The 13,630-nt window shown below is 39.4% G+C and overlaps 1 protein-coding gene across 3 annotated transcripts in view; it reads left to right on the forward strand.

Moving 5' to 3' along the window:
• Positions 1-13,630, forward strand: part of LOC108891883 (E3 ubiquitin-protein ligase Midline-1) — an 81,572-nt gene that overhangs the window by 57,110 nt on the left and 10,832 nt on the right. For all 3 annotated transcript variants that reach the window (XM_051066045.1, XM_018689224.2, XM_018689223.2), the window contains exon 3: positions 9,046-9,141. In XM_051066045.1, the coding sequence (XP_050922002.1) occupies positions 9,046-9,141 (96 nt within the window). The remainder of the gene's footprint in view (positions 1-9,045; positions 9,142-13,630) is intronic.

The following is a 13,630-nucleotide window of genomic DNA, read 5'->3' on the forward strand; positions in this document are numbered from 1 at the left end:
CAATCTTATAATCTGTCCTCTAATTACGTAGCACTTCTTAAAGGGCTACTCCACTGATTTAGTATTATTACCTTAATGCATAAAATTGGTGGAGTTTCCAAAGTTACAAATGATTTGCAGGATCACATAAGATTCGCCTGCAATTATTTTGATTATCAATTAATTGTTTCAGTCATTTTTAAGCAAAATTCCTAAAATTCTCTTCTCAAATGTGTGGATTATTTCTTTTTCTCTGTTTTATATCACTGTAAATGGAACTTACAAGTAGCATTTTATCACTATTTTAGATTCAGTTTAATTGAGGTACAGCTTAACCATTTGAGTGAAAACATAATCTTTTCTGCAGATGAAGCCGTCCAACAAAAACATTTTGCAGCCGCACTGATTGTCTCACAGGTTAGTTACACATTACAGATTTTCAGAACAATGAGCGAGAAAATGCATCCAACTTTTCCCCAAGCGTCATTTACCCAGGGAACATTTCCAGCAACAACCTGCTGCACGCTCACTCTGAGAGTGTTTAGCTTTGCTAAATGAAATGCTATGTTGATTCCTGGGAGGAACAGGTTTTTACTTTCTTTTACCAGAGGTTTGAAACACATGTTCAAGTGTGAAGTTGATTTGTAATACGTCCTCAGAGAGGGGCCACGGCTTTAGTGATATAATGGAAGAAACTGAATCACAAGAACAGATTCCAAGTTGAGGTAGTGATACTGTTGTTACTGAAACATTAGTGTTCAAGATGAAACTAGCAGCTCTATAACATTCTACTTTCTCTGGGGTCATCTTAAATCTACAAGTAGCCACTAATGCACCATACTGTCTATTATTATATGCCCTCTGCTGGTTGGCACCATTTATTTTACAAGCCGTTCTGCCTTAAATAATGGACTTGACATCCTTTGTCATCAGAGTTGCTGCATGCACCTACACTGTGTCATCTTGCGTGTTTCAGCAAATTTAAGCAGAGAAGAATAATTAGCAGGAAAGCTACAGGTCAGTGCATCATCTAATTATCATGCTTCTGTTTCTAATTATCATGCCTCTCTTTACCGCCCCCTTCCCCTCTACTTCCATTCATCCGGAGAGACAACGTACAGTAGTGTAGCACAGGTCAACGCACCCAGCAGTTACCATACAGGCTAATTATGTGATATCACACAAAGAACCAAAGCAACAGCAGATTTCTTCTTGCTCTGACATGCCCACAGGTTGCTAAATATTACCTGTGCGTGCAAAGAAAAATGTACGACCATGACATGTCACACTAGGAGTCCTTGTTTGTGTCCTACACACGCAGTACATGTGTATTCCCAGTGCAGAAGGAGTACCTGAAGGTTGCATGAGAGGTTTCACGTGTGGAGCACAGGTGCAGGTACCATGTGATTTACACTTTGTTTGACTCTATAAGTTTGAATTTAAATTAACAGCCTGAGGACTTTATGCATAGAATGATCCCTGGTGGTTTCTGCTTTACGCTGTGAGCTGCTGAACATAGAACATTACTCTGAATGTACATAAGAACAAAAGCTGCTTTTTACTGTATGTAATCCTCAAAATAAATAAATCATGTGCTGCTGTTCGATGCAAGTCACAGTATTTGTGCGGGCATTTAGAGTAGACAAAGCATGTAAAACAGCTTCAATGACTTTTCAGCAAGATCTCTCTGCCCCTCACACACACACAAACAAGCACAGCTTGCATGTCTGCACACACATGCACTTGAGACCTTCCATCTGCCCTCTTACCCTTACACTTGTCTGAAAACAGACAGGCACGACCTCCTGTCTCACACACAGGCAACAAATGTGCCTTTCCTGCCAATAGTTAGAGGGGATTTAACCACCTGTTTAGCTCTCAGAACTCTCTCGGCAGCCAGCTGGCACATGACGTGAGTTTGATACAACCGAGGGGTTAAGACCCTGTTAGCACTGATGAACTTCATAGACCTAAACCACAGCATTTAAGAGAAAGGGTATGCAACATGTGACCTTAATGGAGATCATTAAGGATCGATCGTAAAACAGACGTTACATGGTATTATTTGAAAGATTTTGCACAGTACTGTCATTATCAGTAAACCCTGATGATTTCCTTTCTTTGATGGAAATTACAGCATCATGATCCATTAACTTTACTCTCCTAACTCCTTCAGTTTACATTTTTTGCAACATATGCAACTGTTATTACATGAAATTGACATATAAAGTTATTAACAATTTCTTTCCTTGTTGATTAGTTGAATAATTGATTAACTGATTGAAAAGAAAAGCAGCAAAACATCAAAATGTTATCCTTAATTAAATGATTTATCTGTCATATAAATCATTGATGTTTTTCTGGATTAATCCTCCTCCATCCTTTTGTGCTCTATACTGTAGTGACATAGACTATTATTCAACATCTATGGGGAAGCTCCAGTATTTGTCATGTTGTCTTGGTCAAAGTCATAACATGAGTTCAAATTCAGGATGAAAGGCTTATTAAAAAGGATACATTATACATCACAGAATTGACCAAACCACATTAACTGTAACCATTGTTTTCAAATCACTTAGTTGTTTTGCTGTATCTTAAATTACAGCAAAGTTTTAAAGTATTTCAACCTTAGGCTAAATTCTGTTCCAAAGTAGAAAGCTGAGTTGTGTACATGTCAGTTCACATAACTTTAATTCATTTTGGTAAACAAATTTCCTTTTTCTTTTAATCTTAGCGTGGCAGCATTAAGTAAAAGCATGCAGCGAGCCCACACGCTACATACACAAATAAATCCTGACAACAGTCATCTTCAATTATGATTATGTAACACAAGTAATGTTAACAATTAATGTAAACTTTTGACAAAGAAAAATACAGCAATTTTAATTAAAATAATTCCTCATCTTGAATAATTGTACAGAATGTTCCTTTAAATCTTATGCCAGCTTCTCTGAATTGAGTTAGAGCTTTAAGAGGCAAAACAAAGTTTTTAACTAGTAACAGAATCAGGGAAGGAGATAAATTGAGGCCTCGATCTCAGCCAATTATCACAGGAAACAACTCCACCGCCATGTAGTATTTATGCAGAACAACACATCTGATTTTTAATTCATAAAGACAGCAAACTTTGGAGGAACTTCTTAAAAGAGGAGGTGCGGGAAAGACACGAAAGCCTCAGTTTGTCACGTAACTCAATGGTTAAACTTGAAATCCTTAAGATGTTACAGGCAGTTCGTTTTTCCTCTTTCACTCAGAATGGATGTTTTTTCTTTCATTTTGGAGTCTGACAAGTTGAAACTGTTTTGGTCATATTTTCCAGACCATTTCGTGCATATCACTTTTTGCCCTGATCTGCTGGAATTTGAGATATCCCCACTCGGCACAGGAAAAAAAGAGAGAGAAGAATATCAGATGATTGGAATAGTTCCCTTTTTTCAGTGGCAGTGGTGGTGTCTCTGATAAGAGCTGTGGAGGTTATTGTGGGAACACCCATCCTTTTTCAGAGATAAAATTACCTCCGTCACAGGAAATTGACGGAGAAGGCAGCTGGAAATAGCTTTTAAAGTCCTTGGCTCTGGGTCTGAGGAGAACGAACCTTGAGGATAAAAGATGGGAGGTGCTCTGTGTGTGTGTGCTAGCTTTGGTTTCAAATCACAGGTTTGTTGTGTTTATGTAGTAATCCATTTGCTTTAATCAGCTGTCCTTTAGTGTTGAAACAATGTACTTTAGGTTGTCAACTGCCAACACGCACAATAAAACATGTGCAGACACAAAACATTATATTTGACTCACAGCCTTGCTGATAAGCACAATATTTACCTTTATGTCCTCCAGCTGTCTCATTCATCTTTTATATTGTGGATACACTTATTCTCCTTACTTCCTCCCTTAATATTGTTTATGCTATTAAACATTTCAACCTTGACTTCTTCAAACTCCCCTTAAAGTGAATTATTAAAGTGCAATACTAGCTAGAAATCTTGTTTTTTTCTGACCTCTAGAAGTGATGTAGTGGTGTACTTTAGGGGTGTGTCAGTACACTGTGACATCAAATCCATCAGTGCTAATGGGTGTGATCAGAAGTGCAACCAACTCCAAACTTTTAACAATAAAAGGCATTAAAGCATGAAGTTCCTCTTTAAACAAAGCAAGTGAATTAAGTTTCAAGCTTGGTTCACATCCAACCACGCCCAACACTGATGTCACCAGGTCCTGGAGTACACCTTTAAATCACTGCAGCAAGGTGAAAAGTTAAACTACTGGAGGTCAAAGACAAGATTTTGATACTGATTGCAGTTTTAACAGTGCTAATTCCTGGGCTTGGCATTACAGAAAGAAATTGGAAGTTGTGTGGATATACATACTATAACATTACCACCGACGTAAAGCATTCTATAAAGGCAGGTATTGTGAAGTTTGTTACAGTTCTTCCTGGTTCAGTCTTTACAAGCTGATGAAGATACCCTGAAGGCACCATCAGTTTTAGTTTCTCTGAGGTTAAACCACCTTCTGTAAGCCTCCTAAAAGACCCACCAGTTTCATCCGCCTGTCTGTAATAAAAGCCTGTCTCAAAAACGGCCGGCTTCTCTCTTCAGCTGAAGTAAATGAAAGCCATTATTTGAGAATTTACAGTGCACTGTGCAGCACTCACAGTCTTCTTTCTTACATTCAGCACTGAATGTTCTCTTTGCTTGGGGCCTTCTTGTCTCTCAATCAAACACAATCACACACCTCCATCCCAGTTTCCTCCAGTACAATGTTTCTTTCCTCACTGTGTTTTCTTTTTTCTCTGCTACACTTTGCTTTTGAGTTGGCGCTCCCTTTTTTTTCCTGCAGGAATCATCTGACTGTCTCTCAGACTGATACAAAAACACACACAATCGAACATTGTTTCCAATTTACAGAGGAGCTTGCTAGTGGGAAACTGGGTGTCGAGCAAAGACGGCGGTGCCCTCCATCAAATACAGAACACCCAATACAATGATGACTTGGCAATAACATGAGTGGACACGCAACAGTCCACCTTTGTTCTCTCTGTACTCGCCTCAACTTTCTACCTTTATATGTGTGACTGGGTTCTCTGATCTCTCTCTAACACACACACACACACACACACACACACACACACACACACACACACTCATATACAGTATATATGAGCACCAAGGGAGAGAATGGAGTGAAATTCTGTCAGTTCGATGAGGATTCCCGAGAACACAATCCTGTTCAGTGTCACAGCAAATCTTGAAAATATGTATCTCGTCTGAAGTTCAGTTGCCTACCTGTCTCTGTGGTTGTGTATGTGTGTGTGTGTGTGTGTGAGAGAGAGAGAGAGAGAGAGAGAGAGAGAGAGAGAGAGAGAGATCCCCTTGCATAAATTCTTAGCTTATCAGCACTGCTTTGGGGTGATTCAGTCCACTCACACATGTATATAGGGGGTTTCCTCATTTACATAGAAATGGTGGAAAATATCAACGAGAAAAAAACAATAGTGATACAGTGTGGGAACGTGGTGCCATACAGCTTTTATTTTAAGCCGAAAGGAAGACGTTAGCCGATGAAACTTATGCAAAGTTCGGTTTCAAAGAGCGGATTCCTGTTGGGTGATAGAAGAAGAAGCGGTGAGAGGATCTGAGTGTGCTCCAGCAGAACAGCTTCCCACTGATTAAGAGCAGATGCTGAGGAAGGAACCAAAAAATCCCCACAGCACAAAACTGGCTCTGACGCCGTCAGCTGACCACACTTAGGAAAATAAATCGTATTTTTAGAAATGTATTTACATTTCAAGTGATCTGACTAAACTGCTCGTCTCCTACAGTCGAGTCTGAGGATGATTTGCTCTATTGCCAAACAGCCGTGTACGTCAGTGTGGATTAGAGACTAAACACCTTGTCATCATTTGGATTGTCTTTAAAAGGTGAAGCATGGCGGGATATCCCACCTATGAGAAGAAAAACTTTTTATATAAAGACTTCAGTTAGTTTTTTGGCACTTTTGCAGAAAGCAGCTGCCAGATTTTTTGACTCAAACCAGGAAAACAGATTAAATTACTCCTCTTAAAGCGCCACTACACTCATTTCCTATTGAATTTACAGTAGATTTTAAGATTTTATTGATTACCTCTAAAGGCTCTTTATAGTCAGTCTCCAGCTTATACTGTTAAAATGGCTCTCCTCTTAACAGTCTTTCAGATGAGAACCTTCTGGCTGCTCCTGTGTTTAAGTTTAAGACTTCATGTTTTATATGCTTATTATCTTATTTTGTGACTGTTTTATTGATTCTGCTTTTCTCATTTTATTCCTCTGTCTTTGTTTTGTGTAATGCACATTGTAATATTGGTTTTATAAGAGCTATACAGAGCTTTTTCATTTTTCAACTAGAGCTAATTTTACACACTTTATAGAATAATAGTGCATTATATATTATGCAAGAGCTGCACTTAGTTTAAAACAAAGCTGCTAGTAGCTCGGCTCCGTGCATATCACATAGCACAGCATGGCATCGGTGCCTGCCTATCATCCATCCATGATAACTACTGTGCATCAATCGCTGTCTGAGAAGAGGGCTACAGAGGGCTACACCAAACTTTGTCTTTTTATCCTGTAGTTTATCAGGAACATTATTTCCCCAGGACCGACATAAAACTAGTTTTTAAACACGAGCAGGAAACATCGCCATCTTGAGGGACATTTCCACATATTTCCTTCATGTTATAACCTTGTTCATTTTTGTTTAAGAACTTTTAATGCTGAGATTTTTGTCCTGTTTTCTTCATGCATGTATGGACCACAGGAAACCAAGCAGTCAGAAAGCTAATGGGGTCCCTATTAACAATAAACAGACAATATTCTCTGCTGCAAGATGATGCTTTGTATGTAAAATCTCAATCTGCGAGGCAAATTGTCAATAAATGCTTTAGTTTAAGAAGTAGCAAAAAATGGAAATACTCAAGTAAAGTACACTGTAATTGTACTTTGTTACTTTGCAGCACTGGTTTTCAGTTGTGAAATTGATTTTGCACTCATGCAGCTCAACACCGAGATAATCTGAATCCATTGGCTTACTGTATATCTAAAAACCCATCAAATCAACATGGCTTAGCTAGCAGGGTTCGAAGGGGAGATTAACTTTACACAGACACTGTTTTGGTTTTGGTGAAAATCCGGCTTGGACTGGCAGCAGAAAATTAGAATAGGCAGACAGAGAGAGGGAGAGAGAGAGGGAGTGGATAGAGATGCAGGATTGACAGGTGATGGACCTGACGGCCAGGTGGGCAGTTCAGCCCCTAGATTAATACTAGTTGGCAACCTGGACACTGTAGATGTGTATTAACCTCTTCATGTCCAAACCTGACCACAAATAAACACACACACACAGGGATATATTTACAGCCACACACACAGGCATGGAAACTGACAGCAGGTTTCATTTTTTAAATCCCTAGGATGTTGTTCCCAGCTGTATGTTGAGTACATGTCATGGTGTATTTCCTGTACCGAAGATTGCACGTGTGCATGCAGGGATGTAAAGTTTGCTTTGTGTGCAATATGTTATTATGTAGACATAATTACGAATGTTATTCCCTTCGCATTTAAGTATGCATGTATGCATTTTGCTGCATGCACCGGCCTGCACGTGACACTGCCTTATTGTTGTGATTCTTGTCGTGATCCTTTAAGAGGTTTAGTTTATTTTTATCTCTATGGATGATAATATGACGACAGCGACGGCGTAACTTTCCTCTCTCTGAGAAGACCTTTATGCTGCTTTTGCTTTTGTGTGTCATCTCCGTATTAAGGCCATCCATTAAGCCCCCCATCCTTGTGCCACTACAGTGTACACACACACACAAAAAACCACACAAATCCCACCAATCTCTATCTGTGTTTACTGTTCTTGCTTATTCAATATTCCCTCTGGGGTAACTCCTTTTTAATTCTCAAACACCACATCAGAACCTGGCTTTGTTTACACTGCTGCTAAAACCTGGTTGAAGGTTAAGCGAATTCAGCTTGTAATGTAGCATATCAAGCTAGCTGGCGTTCTTAATTTAAAGCCAAGCAGTTTGAATTTGCATTTAAAGCCAAAGCAACAGGATTTATCCGAATGCAACATATATTTGGATACCTGCACCCCAGCAAAGCTGTCTTTGATATTTTGCTGTCTCAGGCCTTGCTGCTCTGATGCACCTACACCAACCATTTTCAAATCTCAGCATTCACAAAATCTGAGCTCAAATTCATCTGGAAAACAGTTTTGAACGGGACAGTGGAGACGTGGCATCAGAGCGGCTTAAGCACGCTCGGTTTGGCAATAATATGACGGTCTTAGAAGTAAAGGAGACAGCTTGAGCCCAAGCGGATGAAAAGGGGGGGTGGGAGTAAAAAAAAAAAAAAAAGGGGGAGGAGAGAAATAAAATAAAAACAGGGAGGAGCATTAAGGGACAGAGCTGACGTGCTGTCACCTGTTTGCCGGTTCGTTAGCCAAGAGCGCTGCTGCGTGCTCTTGCAGGGAAAGCTTTTGATGCCTAATTTGCCGCTTGGCTGGGTTCGCGCATGGCTTGGTGCTCAGTGGAGTGGCTGTCCCAGTCACATCCCTTCGTAGTGTAGACTTCTCTCCGTCGGAGAGGCTCGGACAGGGCAGGATGAGGAGGCAGTACAGGGATGAGGGGTATCACCCACGCTCAGAGGTACGTGGACACTGAACGCACCCTTTCAAAAAGAGATAAGACTGTGCAACTCTTGGAGATGCTTGGGCAAAGGAAGGGAAAACATTGCTTCTCTTTGCTACTCTTAAGTGAATCTGCTCTGAGGAATCAAACAATTTTGCTCATTTTGTCTTGTTTTGTTTTTAGAGTGTAGTTGCTTTACAACTTTTTGTAGCACCCGAGGTTGTCTTACACTGTCTTTGGCTGGTGTAAGCACATAAACCTAAAGGGAAAAATCTGTTGCTTTTGATTTACAGCCTCTGCCCTCCACTTCTGTTTCTTTGCATTTATGTCTCTGACTTTTATTCTTTTCATTTGTTCACTCTCTTCTCTCTTTTTTGTGTGTGTATTTGTTGCAGCAAGCCCTGGACTCCAACCTGAGTAGTTTGATCAAGAGGAATAACGAGCTGGAGTCACTTATGGGGAAACTGATTCAGACTTGTCAACATGTAGAGGTGAGCCACTGTGGTACTCTGAGGTCACCACTGACCCTACATCGTCTGTGGCTGGTTATTGTTCTATGTGCTTAAATGTATCATATATAATATACAATTGGGATTGGATACCCCCCCGCGACCCGTAAGAATCAGCGGTATACATAATGGATGGAAGGATATTACACGATTGATCTGCTCTAGGAAATGTGTGATACCACTGGATAAGTACAGAATTAGTTATCTTATTTTCAGTATTTGTAAATATGCAAAATCCCATTCTGTTATTTTATGATTTTTAAATTGATTCATGCATTTATTTACAAAAATGCTGTAGTTTTACATTCCCCAGTAACTCTACCAGACACATCTCCTGTCTTATTTGTATAATGACTGAAGACTGAGTCCAATGTCCTTTAGATTAGCATATAGCTAAAGTTAGCAGCTAAACTCACGGTAAAGAGCTGAATAACATGAATGAATATACTGTTTAAAAATATGTTCTATTTTACATCTGAAACAATTTGTCTATTCATCATTTAAGAGTGAGCAACAATTTTGATGCCTGAATAATAAATAAGTCATTTGAAGATTTCACCTTAGATCCTGGGAGCTTGTACAGGGAATTTTTTTTGTCTAGTATTTTATTGATTTATTTATTCTTTTTTTTCTTGCAAATTATAGAAGTTAGGATAAGGTTGTGCAACTTGATTACTTATATCTGCAGTGATATGTGTGGAATTCTGGATTTTAGCAATAGTTGATGCTGATTTAGCATCACACTATATATTCTGAAAACAATGTGCAGACATTAGGTTTAACTCCTTGTTGCATATTTTTGATTTAATTAGTGCAGATAGTGGCATGAGCAGTGCACCCATTGTGTTGTTTTCTGCAATTACTCAGCATCTGGTTTGTTTATGTGTTTGTTATTAGGATAATAACAGTGTGTGAATGTCTGCGTATTTAGTTCTGTGCTAAGCCTGCATGTTCGTGTCACGCTGGCCCACTAAGAAGCTTTAAATAAAGCAATGCCACAGGGTTAAAAGGCAGTGACATCTCAGTTTTGAAATAATGGCAAACAGCCTTTCTGCCTGGCAAAACCTATGCAAACTGCAAGGAAAGAGGATTGTGATTTATTAAGGAGATTACATTTTTTTTGTGTGTTTGCTGGGTGCATATTTTATATTTTGTGAGCGTGTTTTTGTTGTTGCTGTCACGCAAAGATGTTTTCTGTGAGCTAAGCTGGGCAAATTTTGATGATGCAGGAATTTAAAAAAAGCGAAAGCAGCATGTTTGATCTTCTCGATCATCACAAAAGCACCAAAAAAAAAAAAAAAAGTGCAAAACCTCTACTTTAAAAATCAGAAATAAATAAATGATGCACATGCAAAGGGCAAAAAATGCTTGACCTATTTTTCCCTAGTGCATTATGGTCACAACTACACATACAGTAGGGTTTCACAACACACTCTAAAGCCTTAAAATAGCTTGGGGAGTGTACAGTGATAGCACGCTGTCTTTAGGTGAGAAAAGTCACATTGCACAAGAAGGAGATGGAAATTCACAGAAAAATACATGTTGAAGTGTTGCTCATGAGCCAAAAATAAATATATAAACTCATAATAATAAATGATAAATGGCATGCGCATGCAGCTCATGAAAGGGATGAATGTGACAGGGCTAAGAAAAAAGGGTCACACAGGAAAAGCACTATACAGGCAGCATGGCGTGCTGCTCATGGAGCTTTCTGAATATTTCACATCAGATCAATCTATTCCAAAGCTTCTCTGGTGATGGCTGCTAGGATTCCCTGACATCTTTGAGATGGTGTATGAGTACATGCACACTGAGAAGAAATAACTTACATCTATTCATAAAGAGGGATATTGAATAAGTTACTAGATTTTTTTTTTTAAAGGCAAGGTATTTTAAAAAATGATGTTAAACCTTTCTTAAGTGGTCTCACATTCAGCTCCAGTGAATCACTATCTGTAAATGCAATGTCATGATCCTGCACCACATTTTGTGTCATATCCCAGCATTCTTTTTCAGCTGCCAACATGTCAACTAATAAAATCAAGATGCTGTAAATGTTAGAATCTAATCCCACACAATATTTGGACCATTTTCTCTGCTGCCTTTTGCATATTGAAAAATAGGGGAACTCAAATATTGCATCATTAAATTTTAGGCAGATGGTTGTTTTGTTTATTAAATGCAAAAAAAGAGCATGCTTCCAAACCACTCGAGGAGCAAAGTACTAGGCTTACTGCTTTTTGCTTTTGCTGCTGATCTAATTTCAGAGTCTTGTTGGCAAAAGCCACAGCAGAAGAAGTACCTCTGATGTCTTTGTCATTATGCTGTACAGATGTAGTGTCAGTGAATATATTTAGGCGTGTAAAGTTTAAATTCGCCTCTCCCTGCAGAAAGTTTGGCTGATGTGCCTTTCCAAAAGTTTGGATATCCTCAGGGTTTGAGGCATTTATATGTGCGTTTGTGTGTGTGTGGTTAAATGAATCACTTAATGTCCCTGTCAGGGTGCAATCTGTCATACTGATCATATGCTCCAGAGGGCTCTGCCCACAGTCATTAGATGCTCCACATCTTTACATGGCACATCATGTACTTTGGTCACAGCCTATGTGTGCATATGTGCATATGTGCATGTGTGTGTTATATTGCGGGACAGCGTGTGTGTACTGTATATGACGACACATATGAGTCTCTGTAGCCTTGTGGGTGGCTGTTCCAGGCGGATGTCATCTTCATTCACATCCAGTTCTTGAGCGTAACGGTCATGAAATGTCAGAGAAAGCGAATCAGAGCTTTGCTGGAAACTTAACAGCTATCTTTGCCAAGTTAAAAACCCAAATTTCCATTACAGGTCCATTTGAGTGTAATTGTTGTTTATCAGTTGTTCCTGACCCACCTGCTCATTAAATGAGTTAAATATGCTGGAGAGCTAATCTTCAGAGTGTGTCTTTTTGGTTTAGATTCAAAAAAGCTACTGCATAAAAACCCCATTATTTTCAGAAGTTTAAGTTTACTAATTGGTGTACAAACTGCCACAAAAGAGATACAGTATACACGCTTTTCACCAAGTAAACAGTTTTAAATCTTAAGCTTCCCCAGAGCTGTCATAGTGATGTCGAAGAAACCAATTAGCAGTACTCACAAGACAGATGCACCGGCATTGCTAGAGCTACTCTATACAGCACCGCTGAGGTGTTCAGCTCGGCATGTCTCACATAAACACTGAGATGTAATCCAGGTGGCAAATTGTTCCATTTGGCAACCCTGAAAAATCACATAAATACTGTTTAGGAAGGGACGCCTGAGGATATTAAGGAAGTCCTTTCCAGCCTTGTTTGACTTTCATGGAGGAAACTCAAATGACTCCCCATGATGTCATTATTAAAACACCTGTCAGCATGTGTGTGCAAGAGGGAGTGTATGCATGTACGAATAACGATCTCATGTTGGCCTGGCAACTCTCGCAGCAGACTTCCCTTTCATTGCTCCCTGTGCTATCGCTCTGCTACAGCAAGAAAACACTTTACAAGGTGCTGAAAGGACCGCTAGGAAATGACCACATTGAGAAATTACACATTCTGTTAGGACCTACAGTCTTATAATTGGACTTGAACAACTTTTATTGCCTGCTGAGACTTCCAACTGCAAAGTGAATCAAATACCTCAGAGAATGGAGCTGGATGCCATCTTTCCTCTACAGACCATCATAGCAGAAGGACGCTGAATGTAATCAACAGCATCAACTGCAGTTTCCCAATCACCTTCCAACTAAATTAAAACATTTTTCTTAAGCTTAATTGCCTTGAGTTGGTTTTGAGCCAAGCAGATCTTTGAACACACAGCCATAGAAATGAAATATACTTTCATATAAAGCTGGAACAACGCTTGCCTTAATGCTTTCTCGGCCTGGAATTCCACAATATGACTTATGCTGAAAGTTTAACTTAAGAACTTTTTTTCTTTACACAACTTTTCAACCAAATCTTGAAATCTTGAAGATTTGAAGTAATTCAGAGCAATTCCACCTGACATCAACCCAAAAATGGCCACTTTGACACATAACAAAATGAGCCTTGGACACAACAATTTGTCAGTTTATCCCGTGTGGTGTTGGTGGAACATGATCGAGTCTGATTCTGCAGGCCACCTCATGAGGCCCTAACATGTTTGCATTCCCTTGAGTAGTTTGACAACATGACGCCATGTTCACTGACACCCCTACTGTCTTAGTGTCATTCCAATCTAGTTAGTAACCTCCTGTATGCATTAGCTGCTATGTATCTGCACATTAGCTAGCATCTCTATGCACGTAAGCTAGTTCCTATCTGCTAATGTGTAGTACATAATCTTAAAATGTAAAACTATTGGATGTCTGATTTCCACCTTGTCCAACTGGAGGATTTTCCAACTTCAAAATGGCTGCCATGCAGGAAATTAAGGCTACTCTTTGGCTGTGTCCAAAATCACAGCCTTG

The sequence above is a fragment of the Lates calcarifer genome, linkage group LG7_2 (assembly GCF_001640805.2).
Source record: "Lates calcarifer isolate ASB-BC8 linkage group LG7_2, TLL_Latcal_v3, whole genome shotgun sequence".
Classification (NCBI taxonomy): domain Eukaryota; kingdom Metazoa; phylum Chordata; class Actinopteri; family Centropomidae; genus Lates; species Lates calcarifer.